At 47.4% G+C, this 18,003-nt stretch overlaps 1 protein-coding gene across 20 annotated transcripts in view; it reads right to left on the bottom strand.

Annotated features, from left to right (window-relative positions):
* The window catches only part of FBRSL1 (fibrosin like 1), a 543,855-nt gene extending 537,714 nt beyond the window's left edge, over positions 1-6,141 (bottom strand). For all 20 annotated transcript variants that reach the window (XM_054218996.1, XM_054219003.1, XM_054219000.1 and 17 more), the window contains exon 1: positions 5,769-6,141. In XM_054218996.1, coding sequence (XP_054074971.1) covers positions 5,769-6,065 — 297 coding nt within the window. In that variant the 5' untranslated portion in view covers positions 6,066-6,141. The remainder of the gene's footprint in view (positions 1-5,768) is intronic.
* Positions 6,142-18,003: the final 11,862 nt, after the last annotated feature.

Genomic DNA, 18,003 nt, shown 5'->3' with positions numbered 1-18,003 from the left:
ATTGGAAATTGTTCTCACTTACAGCTGGATGTTCACATACAGCTGATACCAAGACACACGTCCTACGTACTGTATTTCAACTCTTTATTTAAAAAAAAAAATTATTGCATGGAGAAGGACAGAGTGTTTCAGTTCTGCTGATAGTGTTCGCTCTCAGGCACTGGCTGCAGGATGTTCCCCGTGACTCGTAGCACCGGGACAAAGACCTGACGCCAGAGAAGCCGGAGCAATAAGCACATTTTGGTAGCATTTTCCCCACAGAGGTTTAGGATCTATACGCATGCAAAGCCCCCCAGGTCCAGTTAAGCCTGATGTCGGGGGGAGCAGCCTGGGGAATTCAACACCTCGCACCAAGAAACAGAAAACAGGAGGATACAAAAAAAAAAAAAAAAAAAACAAAAAAACCACACACACACACAAACACCACCCCAAAAGCTTTATATCAGTGTAACTGTCTCCAGCCCGGGTACTGTGTTCTCTGTACGCATATGAAAGAGGTACAGTTGTGTGATAGTACATCAGCCCTTCTGCAGAGCAAGCAGGAATCTATCACAGAAACAAAGTGAAATTCGCCAGGCTGGTCTCACCCTACCTTGTTCACTCTTACTTTCACAGAAAGTAACGCTGTGTTCTGTGAAATAATTGAGATAAACAATAAAAAGCGCATCTCATTAGCCCACTGGGAGGGCAGTAAAGTTTTCAGTACTTACTAGACAAGAAGTTAAACGCACCACTGCAAGCAAACATTAATGTGGATACAGTATCATCTACTATTTGGGCAAGGCACTGGTGAGGTAAAGAACTCCGGCTCCTCCAGAAGAGCTGGATCCCTCCTCATCACTGCCGGCGGTTTGCGGGCACCGAGCTCCCCTTGGTTCCTGGGCGACCGAGCAGATACATCTCCAGCTCCCCGGTCTTTTAGCTCTGCCATTAACCACCTCTTATTCCTTAACAAGGACAAAAATACCTTAAGTACCTGCTTCAGACAAGATGCCAAAACATCAACAGCCAGGAGAACAAATCAATGGAGACTAACAAGCCTTCGGGAAAACCAAAAGGCATTTAGAGCCTTTAAAGCACCATCCAGAAAATCATTAGCTTTCCTGAGGTTAAAATCGCTTTTTTAAAGGAATAACCGGCCATCAGATACACTAACTTGATACACCATCACTTGACAATTAAGCAGAAGGCAAAAATTCTTAAAAATCTAGAAACCTGCTTTAAAACATAAGACTAGCTACGGAAAAAAACTGAGCTGCAAAGTACACATACAGAGATACGATGATAAATGAGAAGTTACATAGCTAGGTCAGTGGAACTAGCACAGAACCTTTGGAACAGGAAGCTGCAGTTAAATACACTGGTTTTCTTATCAATGCGAGATCAGAGCAACAGCACAGTGTACAACACACATGTGAAAACAGCCTTATCAAGATAACAGCTGGAGAACTTATGGATTGTGTCCAGAAGTCTATCACCGTCAGGCTTTCTAAACTCTGCTACACCCCGAGTGCGAAGAGCAGAGAAGGGACTGCGACTCAGCGCTGCCGGACCCCCGGATAGGAACAAAAGCAAGAGCGGGGAAAGCGCTCATCTCCTTCGCCTCTGCGACCAGATGCAGCCCAGTTTTGTAGCACCAACCACCTCACCACCAGAGCCCAGGTCTGCCTCTTCTCAGCAGGGATCTGCTTCTGCACAACACCTCGCTCCGCACACGTTTGCAAGCAGGTTTCTCCACGCGATTCTATAAATAGGTTAAACATTCCTAAAAAAACCCATATGCACGCACACCAGGAAAGTTAAAATTTCCATACGGCGTTCCAAAGCGTTGCTGGAATCTGTAAAAATGATAAACAACAGCCAAAAAGAAAACACAACCCCTTGTCTTTACAACTACTTTGGGAGAACAATTGCTCTCAAAGATCGCATTCATTAACATTCTGATGAAGTTCCCTTTTAGCGCTGTTTTTCATACTTGAAAGGAACAGCTATGATCAGAGAGAGCCCTCAACTACCAACTCACTCATTTAGATTCTCTCGCTCTGATTCACCAATCACCTTCAAGAATAATTAGCAGCTTCGCCTGAATGTAATGAATATACACACATGCTCACATACATGCCATTCATTTCAGAAGGTGGCAAGAAATCCCCCAGTTTCTCAGCCCGCCAGCTCTTCTGTCGCCCCCCGCCCCCGGCACAAGAACCATCTCCTGGGCAGCACCATCACCTTCTCCAGTTTCCCAGCAGCCACCCAAGCCAGCAGGTCAGGGCAAACTAAGTTTCCAGGTTGTTAACTCCGAAGTTGTGTTCAGTGGCTGGGTATTAAAAAAAACAAACACCAAAACCACCACTACACACACATCAGCTGCATGTAACCTGTGCTGGAGCCGGATTTAGACAAGAATATCCAGGGGAAGGAAGGGAAAGGGGAAGTTTTAACTTCTCACACACAGAAAGAGGCTGCTGCTGCTTTGTCTATGGGCTTTTTTCCCCCCCTGTCTTTAATTAAAAAAAAATAAATATATATATATACACACACATGTAATCAAATCTGTCTTCACATGAAAGATGGTGGGATCCTTAAGTCACAAGTGAGTATCACAGAAACAAGACGCAGTATTTTCAGATGACAACTGCTGAAGGAAACATTGCCACATGAGTTAAATCATAATCCAGAATGCTTAAGATTCCCACCAAAGAGCTAAAGGAGACTTCATAAAGCCATCCCTCAGTATTAACCTTAACTGCTTATACTCCCAGGTCAACATGAAGGAAAACTATATATATATTTATTCTACAAAGTACGCTTTATTTACAGGAACACCGGTGGTGAGAATTTTCCTCAGTGGGGAAGGGGAATTCACAATATTTTGAGATGAAAAGAAAAACAAACAAAAAACCACCTTGCCTCTCCCAGATGCTTCTACCATTAAGTTCTGCCTAACCGTTGAGAAATTTAATTTCCAAGGGGAAGCCCAAAGCTTAGCTAGCCTATTAAACGTAATCACAGATCACTGCAACATCAAGTGACAAACAAACCTCCAAGAAGAACACAAGGAAGGATCACAACAAACTACCACATATGCAGCAAAAGCTCCTTTTAGGATTAGAAATTAAATAAAACAGACTTTCTTAGTTCAGTACTGTCCCTTGGCTGCGTACTCACTTTCTCTCCCACCCCCACAAACATAGAGGGGTTTAATTCTTATTTATTTTCAAAATATCATCACAGCAGATTTTAAGCACTCTTGAAAAACAAATACACGCTGAAATACCAATCTCCTGCGAAGCAGAAGAAAACCACCTGTTGCAGTCAAGTTCACCAAGAGAACCCAGCTCCACGCCACGCAAAATGACCTTGCCCTCTCAGTCATTTATATGGACATATGTTGCTTTAAAGTAGTTTTGCCTTAAAATAATCCCCTTCCCTTGCTGCTGCATCAAATCTGCCAGACATCACCCGTGGTCAGAGGCAGCGCCGCATGGGAAAATCCACACAAGGCAGAGTATTTTCTCCTTGCCAACGTCTCTGGGATTTACGAAAGGCACACCACCACCGGGGCTCTCCACTGACCTCGAGTCATTCAGCACCCGAAAGAACCAGGTGAATTCTGCTCACGCTATTCCCTCCGAGGTGCCAACTACCACCCGAGATGCTGAGGTGCACACATTCTCTTGTGTGCTGGTAAGCATAGTAGAAATCAAATAATTTCAGGTGGTACCAATGTGTTTTGCAAGAGTTTGAAAGGGGACGGTTTTGCAAAGACTTGTATATAATTTATTATAAATTTTTTTTTTTTTTTTTTTTTTTTTTTTTTTTTTACAGAAACAACAGAAGTGCTTCCACAGACAAATGAACTTTGGGGTGGAATAAGTTTAAGGTCACCTTCTATCCTCGTGCGCGCTATTATCAAGGTTACGGTTTGGTTGATTCAATAACAAGGCTTATCCCATTTGAAAAGCCCAGAGTTTTCCCCATCAGCCCTGGAGGGACTGCGCTATCATCTGAATTCTATTTCCTGATAATGTGCTCATCATGGTAGAAAATTTCTGCAGGAAGATGAATTTTACTTTCTTCACTGACAGCTCGGTAGAGACTTGGAGGTTTAATTGGACCTATCTGCTGATGCATATTTGACTAAGAACATGCCCAAGAAAAAAAAAAAAAAGGAGGTACAGACAGGTCTATGGCTTGTTTTAGAGGCGCACGAAAGCGGATTGCTCACTCATTATCTGCGTAGACAAAGTAGTTGGCTTTCCTGTTAGGACAACACCCCACAAACGATACTGTGAAAGGCCAAAGAACAGCCATGGCCAAGCAAACACAAACCACTCTGGCACCTGCACACCTCGTGCTGCTTGGGGACGGCCAGGCTCAGTGTCCCCCCGCTTCCCGAGCGGAAGCCCAGGGTCCCCAAGCAAAGGTCTCATCGCCCTGACACCAGGGTAGATGGCCAAGGCCATTGCTGCCGCCTCCATGGGACCATCTTTGGGACTTTGAGAAGTTGGTTCTATCGGCAAAGAACTCCCAATAACCACAATGCTACCAGAGCCGGGAGGCCTGCATGGCAAGGGGGGTGAGCTGGGGGGGACACAAAGCCTACAAACAAAATGGGACCTCAAAGCCCTCGCCAAAGATGTCGGAGATCCCAGGGCAAGTCTGAGATTATTCATTAGCCTGCACAGAAGCCTTCATCGCTGTGAGGCAGGTCAATAGGTACACGAGTGACAGGAAATCTGAAGCAGGGAGAGCACCCAAAACTTTGCCCACATTTTTACCATGGTGTGTCAAAGACAGTGGGCAAAGGCACCAGGATTGCTCATGTCTACCAGGAACTCAAGTTATTACACCCGTCAAGCGACTTGCTAGGTGCTTTCTTTCGACAACTCACTTCTTCCCCTCGTACACAAACAAAACAAAAATCAAAAGCCAAAGTCTTAGTTTGTCAATGCCCCTCTGAAAATATTAAATTTCCTGCTCTGCTTAACTTAGCTCAGACAAGGCAGGCGGTATTTGCTCAGCAAATATTGTTTGTAATAAGTTAGACAAGCAATATTTTTTGCCAGCCTATTAACACCAGAAAAATACGTACAGTCAACACGAGATGAAGAATTTGTTCAATTACTTCAAAAATGGGAATTACAACCAAGGGATTATTATCCATTTAAACATCTCTTTTCCACAAAATGTCAAACACTAGCCATTTGCTAACAATCTCCGGAGACAGATAAAGTAACATTTTGGCAATGCAAACACAAACTCCCCGAGCCGGGGGGGGGTGGGGGGGGAGGAAGGAGGGCGGGAGGGGGAAGCTCCACCATTCACAATACCGGACCATCCCAACACGCCGGGAATATTTTGCAGCCCTCCGCCAGCCAATTAAAACCCCAAACAAACATTTGACTTGCCCTAAGTGATAGTTAACGCCAGCCGGAGGGAGAAGGGGGGGGACTGGGGAAGTGAAGGGGCGGGTTGGGGGGGGACGACAAGTTGCCAGCAGCCGGGCTGGCTCGCCACCCCAAGCTCCCTCCGGGCTGACACCAGGATTAATGCACATTAATTGCTATTTGCAAAATTCAGCAGGCTGAACGCGCCGCGCTTCCTTTTTCAGTTTGGTTGGGGTTTGGGGTTTTTTTTTTCCCCCCCTAAATTTTTAGGGTTTTTTTTTTTTTTTCCTCCTTTTTCCACCTACTTCCCCCTCTCGCTCCACAGGAGGGAACAGCCCCCCCCCCCTCCCCTCCCCATCCCACCCCCTCCTCTCTTACCTCCAGCGCTTCCAGGGTGTTGAAGCTGGCTATGGCGAAGCCATCGATCAGGTCCTCCTCCTGGGAGCTGGACTCGCGGCGGCGGCGGCGCGGGGGCCGGGCGGCGCGGGCGGCGGGCGGCGGGCCCCGCGGGGCGGTGCAGTTCTGGCCGCCGCCGTTCTCCTTGCCGGGGCTCGGCTCCTTCTCGGAGCCCGAGGAAGGGCTCTGGTTCCGCGGGTCGCGGGCCGCCGCCTCCCGCCGCCGCACGCGGTCCCGCTGCGACCTCGACCTCCGGCTCTGCCGGATTTTCCCATCCATCGCCGAAGAAGTAGTAAATTAAAAAAAAAATATTTAAAAATAATAATAATTAAAAATTAAAAAAAAAAAAAAAGGGCCGAGCGCGGGGGGGGTGGTGGTGGTGTGGGGGCGGGAGGGGGGGGCGCGGAGGGGGGGTGAGAGAAAAGTCGCCCCCCTCCAACTCACCGCTTCCCCTCTCCAAACCCCGGAGCCCTTAAAAAAAAAAACACACAATAATAATAATAATTAAAAAATAATAATAATAATAAAAAAATCAACAACAACAAAAAAAATCCTGCTGTTCAGACCCTCGGATCCAGGGCGATGATAATCCACAGAGCAAGGCTGGGTGGCGGTGGGGCGAGCGGCACACACACACACAAAAAATATTAAATCCACGGAATGACCTTGACAAATTTCCACCCCCCGCCCCCCCCCACCCCCCCAAAAAAAAAAAAAAAAAAAAAGAGCAGAGCCGGGAAGAGGAGGGGAGGGGAAAAAAAAAAGAGAGGAGGAGGGGGGGGAATCTATCTGGATCAGGACGAGGACACCTCGGGTTCACTCGGCGCGGAAGAGAGAGGCAGATCCAGGAGGCTCGACCCAGCTCGGGATAATCCAGGCGCGGCGCCCCCTCCCCGGGGGCAGCGCCGCTCCGGGGCCCCGCTCCGCGCCGGGGGGGGCGGCCGCAGCTCTCGCCGCCCAACTTTCTTGCCGCGGAGCGAACCAGACAATCCCTGGGCAGCCCCCGCCGCCGCCGCCCGTCGCCGCCGCCCGCCGCCGCCGCCGCCGACCCCTCCTCGCCGGGCGCCGCCGGCGGCTCGCAGCCCCCCGCCGGCGCGGGGGCCCCCGCCGCCGCCGCCGCCCGCTGCCCGGGTGGCGTTCGCCCACCCCAGCCCCAGCCCGGCCGCCCGCGGCGCGGCGCGGCGTAGCCCCGGCCCCCAGAAGCTGCTTTCAGTCGGCGCTGCCCGGATGCCGCCCCATTCTCCCCGAGCTGGGACGCGGCGCTAGCACCGCCCGGCCGGCCGCGCATGAGCAGGGCTGCCAGCTGCGCGTCATTCCCCGGCGCAGGCCCGGCCGTGCCCCCGGCCCCCCCCCCTTCCTCCTCCTCCTCCTCCTCCTCCTCCTCCTCCTCCTCCTTCCCGCCCCGCCGCCGCCTCGCCTCAGCGCCCAGCGCGGGGGGGGGAGCCGTGGGCCTCCCTCGCCCCCGCCGCCAGGAAAAGTTTCCCCCGCCGCCCGGCGAGCACACACACCCCCCTTCCGATCTCGGCTCATGGAGCCCCGGAGAAACCATAGAATGGTTGGGGTTGGAAGGGACCTTAAAGATGACCCAGTGCCACCCCCTGCCCTGGGCAGGGACACCTCCCACCAGCCCAGGTTGCTCCAAGCCCCGTCCAGCCTGGCCTTGAACCCCTCCAGGGATGGGGCAGCCACAGCTTCTCTGGGCAACCTGGGCCAGGGGCTCACCACACTCAGAGCGAAGAATTTCTTCCTCATATCTAGTCTAAATCTCTCCTCCTTCAGTTTGAAGCCATCACCCCTTGTCCTATCACTACAGGCCCTTGTAAAAAGTCCCTCCCCATCTCTCCTGTAGGCCCCCTTCAGATAGTGGAAGGCCGCTTGAAGGTCTCCCCAGAGCCTTCTCTTCTCCAGGCTGAGCCCCCCCAGCTCTCTCAGCCTGTCCTCACAGCAGAGGGGCTCCAGCCCTCACAGCATCTCCTCGGCCTCCTCTGGCCCCGCTCCAACAGCTCTGTGTCCTTCTGCTGTTGGTACCCCGGAGCTGGAGGCAGCGCTGCAGGGGGGTCTCCCCAGAGCGGAGCAGAGGGGCAGAATCCCCCCTCGCCCTGCTGGCCATGCTGTGGGGATGCAGCCCAGGATGCCGTTGGCTTTCTGGGCTGTGAGCACACGTTGCCGGCTCACGTTGAGCTTCTCGTCCGCCAACACCCCCAAGTCCTTCTCCCCAGGGCTGCTCTCCGTCTATTCTCCACACAGCCTGTGTTTGTGCTTGGGAAATGGCGGGGGCAGGACACTGCTGGCAGAACTGCAGGGCAGCGAGAGGGGCTGGCCAGGGCCAAGGGGCGAGCAGAGGGGATGAGGGGGCAAGCTGGGGAGAAGGGGTGAGCTGGGGACAAGCAGTGGGGCCAGGGACAAGCTGCGGGATGAGCTGGGGGTGAAGCGATGAACTGAGGGAGGAGGGATGGGCTGAGGGGCACGTTGGGGGCCAAAGGATGAGCCAGGGACAAGAGACAAGCTGAGGAATGAGTTGGGGTTTAAACAATGAGCTGAAGGACAGGCTGAGGGATGAGTTGGGGGATGAGGACAACCTGAGGGACACAGGAGGAGCTGAGGGACATGGGAAGAGCTGAGGCATGAGCCCAGGGATCAATCTGGGAGCCAAGGAACAAGTTGGGAGACAAGATGGTGAAGAGTGGGCAGGGGCAGAGAAGCTGGGATTCCGGAGCTGTAGGTGGGACATGAAGCAGCACAAGGGGGCCGAGGGTGAAGGCCAGGGTCATGGAGGTGGAGGCAGGAGACCCTTCCCATTCATGACCCCCTGGTCCCCATCCATCCATCTTGCTGAGGTTTTCTTCGGGCTCTGTGACACAGGAGGAGGCTGCAGTTCCCTTCTCGTTGCCCTGCTGTTCCAGGCCCTCTCCTCTCTCCAGGGTGGCCTTAGCCAAGGTTTGGTCCCTGGGCACTTCCCTGGAAAGGGGACCAGCTTGGTGGTGGACGGAGCAGCTGTGCAGTGCCTGGCCCCAGGGACAGAGCTGAGGAGGTGTGCCTGGATCGGGGCCCCAGCTGTCCCACGTATCGCAGTGGTAGCAGGACCTAATCCTCCTGTTATCATCTTTTATTGCAGGCAGTCAGATATTACCACACATTGCCATCACTCCTGGGTAAAAAGTCTCGCCGGTGGCTGGCTTTGCTCCACTGGCTCCACTCCTTCCTTACCTCTTTAGCTGCTTTCGCCACGGGGACAGCCTCCAGTTCCAGATGTGAGAGAAGTTAGAAGGATGTTGTGAAATAAAACCCAAAGAAGTCTACCGAGCTTCATAAATAAGCAGGGAAAATTCCATGAAGGAGACACAGCATTAGCAGGAGTCGTGGAAGTAAGGGAAGCCAAAAAAGTCTCCTGCCACCTGCTCCCACTCACGTTCCCGTTCGGTCACCACCAGGGATGGTGGCTTCCTCGGGTCCCCAGCAGCTGGTAGCTGGGTGCCTAATGCACCCATCAAAGGCTTGGACGTGGGGACTGCAGTGCCCACCTTTCCTTGCTTTTCTTACATTCCTGGTCTAACTGCAATAACGGAGCCGTCAAAAATGATCCTCCTCCCACCTGGCCCCAGCAGGCTCTTTTCGAAGAGTTTCTGGTGTCTGGCGACAGCTTTTCCCTACCTTACTTAAACACGAGCTATAATAAATATCATCCTTTTAAAATGCAGAATAAAAACGTCATTTAAATTTAAGCAATTTAAAACCAAAGGTAGAAATCCCATGTGTAGTACAAAGCCTCTTAATGCAAATAGTCAGTCATGCATTGCATGCCTCAATCACACTTGTGTCGGTGTCATTTGTGTCCTAATAAAATCCTATAATCTTCTGCGTGCCAATTAAACAAGGAAGATAGCTGAGTCTAGCCGCTGCCGTGGGTAATTGCAGCCTAGTGTGGAGTCAGTTATCTGCCGTGGGTTTTGCCGGACTGTGGATTTCCAACAGGGTGTTTTCTCTCCTATTTCCTTAAGGGACAGTACTATAATTTTTTAGATGCATGGTATTTTAAAGCTACAACCAAGATCCAGGGGATGGTTTTAATGAAAGATCTGGAGTTTAGATACACCCAGTTAAACAATGGATTGATCTTAACAACTGTATTTGGTTTACCAATATTTTAAGAGGCACTTTCTAGAAAAGAGCATTTACACCGAGTTCAGTAAGCTATTTTTACATTTTTGAGCCTGTCCTTTAATTTACAAGGTAATTTCTATGTTGCTTATAAGTACATCATAAGGGTAAGCCATTAAAAAAGATAAACTGGGTAAGTTATAACAGATTCTCTTGGTAACACTCATTTCAGTTCCATTGTGCTTTAGGTCTGCCATCATTAATATGCATTTCTAGTTGTCTTTTTTTCATTCACTTCCAAATTTGCTGACCAACAAGGACAGTGGAAATTGCCTGTAAAGTTCCTTTCTTTATTTCCTGTCAGCAGGGTCATCAAGATTCTCATCCGGCTTACGTGTTTACGTACAGGAGTTTAATGTCACTGTGAACGTAAACTGAAGGTGCCTTCTGGGGAAAGTTGCGAATACAGGCTTTTTTTTCCATTAAATCCACAGATTTGGCAGCACTACAGTTATCTATAGTTATCCCCAATTTTATATATATATGTATATTTTTGTTGAAAGATGCAGCAGAAGGGTCATCCGAAGGAATTAACAAAATCAAAGAGTCCACGCGTGCAAGGATGCCTTTATTTGAAACAGCATCTCTGCATCAGTCGTGCCTTTCCTTCCACCGAGGCAATTTCACATTTTCAATAGAAGGCAGACCTACAGTGATTTTTTTCCCCCCCCCAGCATCAAATGGCTTTCCACACGATGATATTCATCATGTTATAACTCCAGGTGAATGATAATGGATCGGAGGGAATGAAAACAGACGGATGTTAAAACAGGCAATTCCCTGCCATGAACCTGGGAGCCCTTCGCTGCTGCCTAGTTCCTTCATTCAGTTCGTAATTGTATTAGACATTCCAACAATAGAGAGGCCTTCTTCATTAATCCTGAATTTACTGAAAAGAAGCTTTGCAGACTATAGCTCTTTTGGTGCTTAGACAACACCAGGCAAAATTTACCACAGGCTTAAATGGATAAAACTCAGCTAGATAGAAACTAGCACAGAAAATGCCAAAAGAAGCAAGAGGTGGGCCAGTGAGACGAGGAAGGAGGGCAACCTGGCAGGAGACAGTCCGGTACCTTTGCAAGAGAGCTGCGGCTTGGGTGATACCATGGAAATGCATAGAAAAGCTCTCCTCTTGCTGGAGTGCAGGTATAGCTGAACTTATCAATATTGCGCCTGTGTTCGATCTGATTTTTTTTTTCCCCCATTCTGCACCCAGCCTCCAGCTAGCCACAGCAGCCAGCAGATGCCAGTCCCTGCCATGTGATGGGGCACAACCTTTTTGTACCCCTGGTCTGCATCAGGTGACTAGGGCTAAGCAATACAGATCAAGTCTCGGACCAGCTGTCCTCTGAGTCAGCCCTTGATTACAATATTGACATTAACATTTTAATCACATGCACGCTGCTGCAGATTTTAATGACCAACTTGCTATCCTTTTCCTTTTCGAGGATCAGAGACCAGACCCTCACTTGCAGCTTGAGTGAGTGCAGCATCAGGACCGCGGCTGCCATCGCAGGCAACGTGGCATTGCTCTCGCTGCCAGTCTGCCCCTGGACGTTAACCTCGCTGGCACCGGGACACCTCACTGCAACGGGGACTTTGCTCTCAATTACTCTAGTCCTGTGTCAGGGGCAGGACTGGAAGTTATGAAAAGAGGAGAAAAGGCGGTGCTTTTGTATTCTCTGAAGCCTGAGGCGATGTGAAAATCTACCCAGTCCTTATCTAACCATCCTTTTCGGATTCCCAGGGACTTTAATCAGAGCAGAGTAATCCCGAGATGTTTCCTTCACCCTGTGGAGCTGGAAGCGGGGCTGCTCCTGCACTCCTTGTGCCGGCAGAGCAAGGTGAAGAAACTTCAGTGCGAATGAGAATCAGGCCCCAAATCTGTTGGTGTTCCTCTCACCCCAAACCTGCTCGGCGATCTGTTGCAAACACTGCAAGCTCAGCCTGTGAGGTGCTGCGCTGTTAAAGACTGTCATCTCCAAGGTGGAAGGACAACCAAAAGGTCAGAATAAATAAACTGAGTACAAAATTGCTTAAGGCAATAAAAAGAGACCACAGGCTTTCATTGCAGTTCTGGCACGCACCAGAACATACCTCAAGATGTTAAATAAGCTGGTTTTGTGTCGCGGGGCTTAGCTGTTTTCTGTTGTTTCTCCCGCTGCTGCCCCAATACTCTGCTAAAACAATCAGGCCTTAACTGCTTGGTATCCCTTTCACAAACATGGGCTGCCTTCATCATGGTCATTTGCACTGAAAATACATAATCACTGTCAGAGTACAAAGAATCATTACGAATAATTAGTTACTTCCAATATGGCAAGTCAGTCTCATAAATCTTGAATATTTGGCTTTGGTTTTGGAAAGAGATTCCTTAATGGCTACACTTGTGAGACTCTGTTAATTGATATAAAATTGTATTCAAAATTAAATTTGTTTTAACAGATCTAAATCACCCCAATAAATCAGCCTCAGCCTGTCTGCTTTAAGGGTTCAAGTAAGCTTTTTTTTTTTTTTTTTTGCCTTTGGGAGACAGTATGTGCTTGCAATCAATGAGGGAGGGCTGGATCTGACCCTCCCCTTGTTTACTAACAGCTTCCATGTGCTGCCATCGGGGTGACTGTGCTGGGCTGAGAAGGCATAAAGGAGGGGGTAGAGGCCAGTGGGGGCATCCTGGGGGGGGGGCTCAGCCTTCCCTAGTTGGGGGCTCAGCTGTGGTGCAGCCACTGTGTAAGAAAGGAATTGCCTCTCTGTTCCAAGTGCACAAAGGAGAGGGGAGGGAATTTTAGTAAGGAGAAGGAGTAGTTCAAGTCTATCTGTAATAGTCAGATATTGATGCTTCATGCTTTTACAGGTAGCAGTAGTGGGAATGGTAGTTCTTATGATGCTCTTTTTTCTTCAGAGAAACCATCTTTTTCATCTGATATCGTGGGTGAGAAAAGGTAATGGTTAATAACAACAGCTTAAATTTACTTGACTGTATATACTCTATTTAGCTTCTGAAACTGTTCTAGGCCAGTGTGGTTTTATATTTATCATTATTTTAAACCAGGGAATGGAAATACAGTGACAAACCCCCAGTATTCCTCTCCCATAACTTCTTCAGGAGACTGCCTTCCTTACCTATGCAGTGGTGAGCGCAAATGCTTCCTGCGATCCTGTGTGGTAAAAAACTGTTGGAAGAATTCCTCATTTGCATCCTGTCTGCTCTTACTGTTATCTTAAATCTCTCTCTAACTTTTTTTTTCTCCTCTAGAGATTCTTTCTTGCCTACTTCATCTCAGTAAAACTTTCCCCACCCTTCTCCTACCTAAGTCGTTGCCTGTATTTTTTTTTTTTGCCTGTCTGATCTCCCTCAGGTTCTAGCTGTCGAACTTGTTCCACGTGGGCAGGCTCTGGCTCCTGCCTGCAGCCTTGGGAAGTTTGGTGCTCTCTGCCCGGGGATTTGCATGCGCGTGGGTCAGAGCGCAGCAGGCTGTGAGCTCTGCTGGGTACCGGCTGCCTCTTGCTTCGTGGCTGTAAAGCCTGAAAACTGCCTTCTCTCTTGTCAGGCCCTGCAGCAGCACGATCGGTAGCTAATATTTTGTCTTGCTTGACTAGGGATGCCTAAATCCTGTTGGGCTCAGTGATGTAGTCAATGATTCTTTTACTTGCTAGTCTATAGCCACCGCCTTCAGCGCTCAACGTGTTGTGTGGTGCTGCAGTATTTAGGGGTGAATAAAAGTGAAAATCTTCTCAATCAGCTTTATTGGGTGCAATCATTGCAACTGTTGGAAATTTTCCTTGGGTAGAAGTTGCTTCTGTTCCCAAGTGTGTTGATGGTTGTGCTCCTTTTACTCTTAAATCTGTAAAAGTAATAAGTTTCATTTTAATCTCTCAGTGTATGTTATCAATCAGCCAATAGTTGAAAGAAAAAAGACTCTTAAAAGAACCCAAAACCCTGAACAAACAAAACCCCCACACATCCACTTTGGGAAACCTGAAAGTTAAAACTGTAAATATGTTTTTCTGTCCTAAGCCTGGAAGCTGGGGGGAAAGCTAGTTAAAAACTAACTCAGGGAAGATCTATCTGGCAATCTACAGCTTCCAGAGCTCTCCTAATAAAGGCTGGGGAGGGTGTGAAAATGTAACTTAACATGTGGTCAGCTACTTATGATAAACAGGTGCTAAAACGTGTCTGCAGTATTTCCTCCATTAATATTTTGTCTCTTTAAAGTAACCATCAGGAAGATGCATCATCTTAATTACAGTATCTGGGAGCGAGGAGTTTACTAGTATCTATGTAACTAGTCTGCAGTGGGGATTCTAGCTCTCTGTGTGCCAGCAGCAGGCGAAACACAAATGGAGACCGGCAAAATCACAATGATACATAATTTATACTGGGTCAAGTTACCCGTCGTGTGGAAAGTAGGTGAGCTGGACAAGTGTTAAACAGGGCTTCACCCTCACTGTTGTTGATGGCGATAATGGGGAATTTATTCCCAGGACGGACAAGGCTTTAACAAATTACTGCACAGTTGCATGTCCTGAGGTCTTTGGGTGTCAGACCAACTGCATAAGACAAATACGAAGTGGATTCAAAGATATTTAGGAGAATATAATAGTTTAAATATTGGCTTGGCTGCCTGGAATCATTTTGCAAAGAGAAAGGCAGGACTGGAAGCTAAATAAAAGGAAAACGGGAAGGATTGAAATGGATCACTTGCTGTTAGAGTGAGTGTGTAATAAGGACTGAATTATTCTTAACACAGAGGACTATTTTTTTGCATGCGCCTCATACTATTGCTAATCTTTTTGTTGTTGTTCATCTGATTCACTAATTTAATTTCACTTCTGCAAAGGAAGCAAGGAGCCTCAATTTATGAGGGGACTGTGCGGGCCTTTGGAAGGAGGTGTATTGGATTTCAGAAAGCGTTTTACAAGAAGGAAGCATGCCACAATCTTGTGCTATAGGACTTCCTTTGGAGGCATATATTTCTCCCCCATAAGTCTTTTGAACAGTTTTATACCACACATGTTTCAAGAGAATTAAATCAATAACAATCTGTACCTTTCTAACCTGAAATGCAAGCTCTGCACGGCGGGAGATCAAGCTATGCAATTAACTGTTGTCCTTTCAAAGGAATTCTGACAGATATTTATAGTTTACTGTATTCCATTTTCCTGCCATTGGAATATAACAGTACAACTGAATGCGGCTGACTGGAACTATGAAATAATTATAGCAATAACTATTTCCTTCTCTACTGGGGAAATCTTGTAAAGTGCTGAATGTGGGAACTGCTGATGTTCTTACCTCTCAGAATTCGCTCCTTACCTTTCGTTTATCATGCATCCCTAGGTAAGTCACTTGAGAGAGATTTTTTTTGTTTTCCAGTACCTACAGCTTTTTCTAATGTCATGTTCCAAATCTCACATTCAACTTGAAGTTGAATGAATCAGCGCTGTACAAATAAATACACTTTAAAAAGCTTTCTAAATTTGGGCACGGTCAGTGTATGAAGTAAAAAGACTTCTCTGTAGTAAAGCAAGTCATATCTTTGTGTGGGAGTTTGGAACAGTCTATTAAGAAGAAACTATGCAATATTACCAGAAGTGAATAGATTGGCATTTGACTGCTAGGCACTTTGCAAATTTCAATATAAAGGCACTTATTTTATACCCTGAGCTGTCACTGTAACTTATGTGCTCATGCTGGTGACTTAGTAGCATAATGACAGGCCATTGTTACTAAGCTAATTAATTTTAAGCAATCTTTCCTAACAGTGTGCTTGAGAATGACATTCATTTGCTGCAAACTTATGAGACATTGATGCATCAGGAAAATAGTAACGCCGAATCTTTGAGCCACGTCTCTTGCTAGCTCAGCGCGAGTCTCTTATCAGAGGGTATTTGCTCTGTTGGGCTCTTTAGATGCCTCTTTTGCCAATAGTAATATCCTCAGGTACTTTGCTTTGCGGCTGTAAACCAGCAGAGGTACGCCATAGGTTCCAACCACCCCTTAGTTTTGCCACTTGACCATTTCTCATCAGGTGGGCTGAAGGTCTGCAGATGGCTTACCAGGGCCTGACAAGCAGCAAACTAGGATCAGATATAGATGTTGCTTGACTGAGGTGCTTTGGAGAGCAGTGTGGTAGGGGTTGTGGTGTGTTTTGGTTTTGTTTTTAAAAAAAAAAAGTTCAGTAAGGTGAAGTAAAACTGGAAATGTCTCTTCAAATCAAAGAAAGTATCAGAATTATTTTCCTAACATGTTCTCCAAGGGCTAGAAAAGAAGAAGTGTCCAGATGCCCTCCACCTTTACCCACACGGCATAAAGTTAAACCCTTCCTCCAAGAAGAAAAGAATGAGAACAGGGAAGAGAAACTATTCTCACTTTATTCTCACAGGTGGCATGGACTTCTTGTGGCCGTTGAGTAATATTGTATTGTGCAGCCACCTCAGAAGGTGATGGTACTGAGTCATTCCTGGGTAACAGTTTCGGTTTGGAGTCCCCCCAACTTTTATTAAGACTGGGTGGATAAGCAGTGGTACCTTAACAGGAGGAAAAATCCAACCACCAGCATCTCCCAAGTTTACATTTCCTGGGAGTGTAGTCAGAAATGTCAAGTCCACTAGGAGGAAAGAAGTTAAGGAAATGGAGGACGTCTTCTAAATTAACCAGATCTGGAAACTCCCCATCACTATTTTTTTTTTTTTCCCATACAAGGCTCTCACCCAGAATACAGTGCTCTGACTGCTAGACCCACTGCTGTGGTAAAACACCAGTCTGACACCCAATGGTGTGTCTCAGCTTCTGGAATTTTACTTCCGTGCATAAAAAGATGATTTGGGCTTTCTGCACAGTGAGCTGGTGTGTGGGTGAGGATCAATACTACAGCTGAGAACTCTCCTCCTGAGAGGTCTGCAACAAACAGTACATTATTTATGTGCTCTTCTCACGTTTCCCTCTGCGTTATGTAAATACTAATCAAGGTGAAATTGGACTCAGCCATGTCTAATTTTGACTTCAGTTTATTTTGGCAATATCCAAGCAGAACTCAGTTGCTAAATGGTCTTCTAGAGGAGCCCTGAGGTTTCCTAAGACTTTGCATGGGTTTAAGGCAGAGTCCCTGCGCAAGGCTCATAACTGACTGTTGGAGTCCCAAGATCTGGAGCTCTGTTGTTCCCAAGCCTTGCGCTCTTGTTTGCTTACAGCAGGAATGGGAAAATATCAAGTCCTATCTAGCCATTGCCCTTTGACAGCACCTGATATTACTCATTCAGATAAGTGGCAGTGTGTTTTATTCCTTTTAATTGACATTTTGTTAGCTTTGCAGCCTCTCCCCGTATCCTCGAGGTTTTTTTGTGTTTGCGACTCTTCCAGTGTGTGTTTATTCCAGTTCATCTGGGAGCAGGGGATTTCTTTGGGAGCACTTCGTAGTTTTCGATTTGTTTTGTGGTTCCAGGAGTCTATTTTCGGTTGTTTGTATTACTTACTTATAAGATCATTATATTTTTTCACCTGATTGTAGATCTGGAAAAAAAAAAGTGCTTTACTGCCAGCTTTGCTAACCAAAGTCTCTTGTTCATATGTGGTAAAAGCTAGTGCACGGCAAGGCTTCCTTAACGTGCATGGGTGTGCCTGCCAAGCGGGGCGGCTATTAGTTCTGTGCGTGATGATGGCTTCTGTGATGAGCATGACTTTCTCTATTGGGAAATGAACTGCGAACACCTACTCATTTTTCATAGGCCAAATTACAGTGATCTTTTCAGCTCTCTGAATTGCCTACACCTCAAAACGAAAGTCCCTAGGACCCTTTAGAGAGATGCTAATGAAATAGCTGGGGCTGAGCAGCTATTCTGTAAGCAGGAACCACCTCTGTGAATTTAGCCGTGTGCTTTCTGCCTGGTAGACTTCTGATGCACTTCAAGTACTTTTTCACTTTTTTTTTTTTACACTTGGGATTGAAGTAGCTTTTTGGGTGCTTGTTGCTCAAGCTTTCTTACCTGTGATTAAACCAAAGGAAGAGGATCTGAAGTCAGTGAAGCTTTACTTAGGGTTCCGTGTCACACCGAAAAG

Source organism: Rissa tridactyla, chromosome 13 (genome assembly GCF_028500815.1).
Source record: "Rissa tridactyla isolate bRisTri1 chromosome 13, bRisTri1.patW.cur.20221130, whole genome shotgun sequence".
NCBI classification, from domain to species: Eukaryota; Metazoa; Chordata; class Aves; order Charadriiformes; family Laridae; genus Rissa; species Rissa tridactyla.
This window is presented reverse-complemented; position numbering and strand designations above follow the sequence as displayed.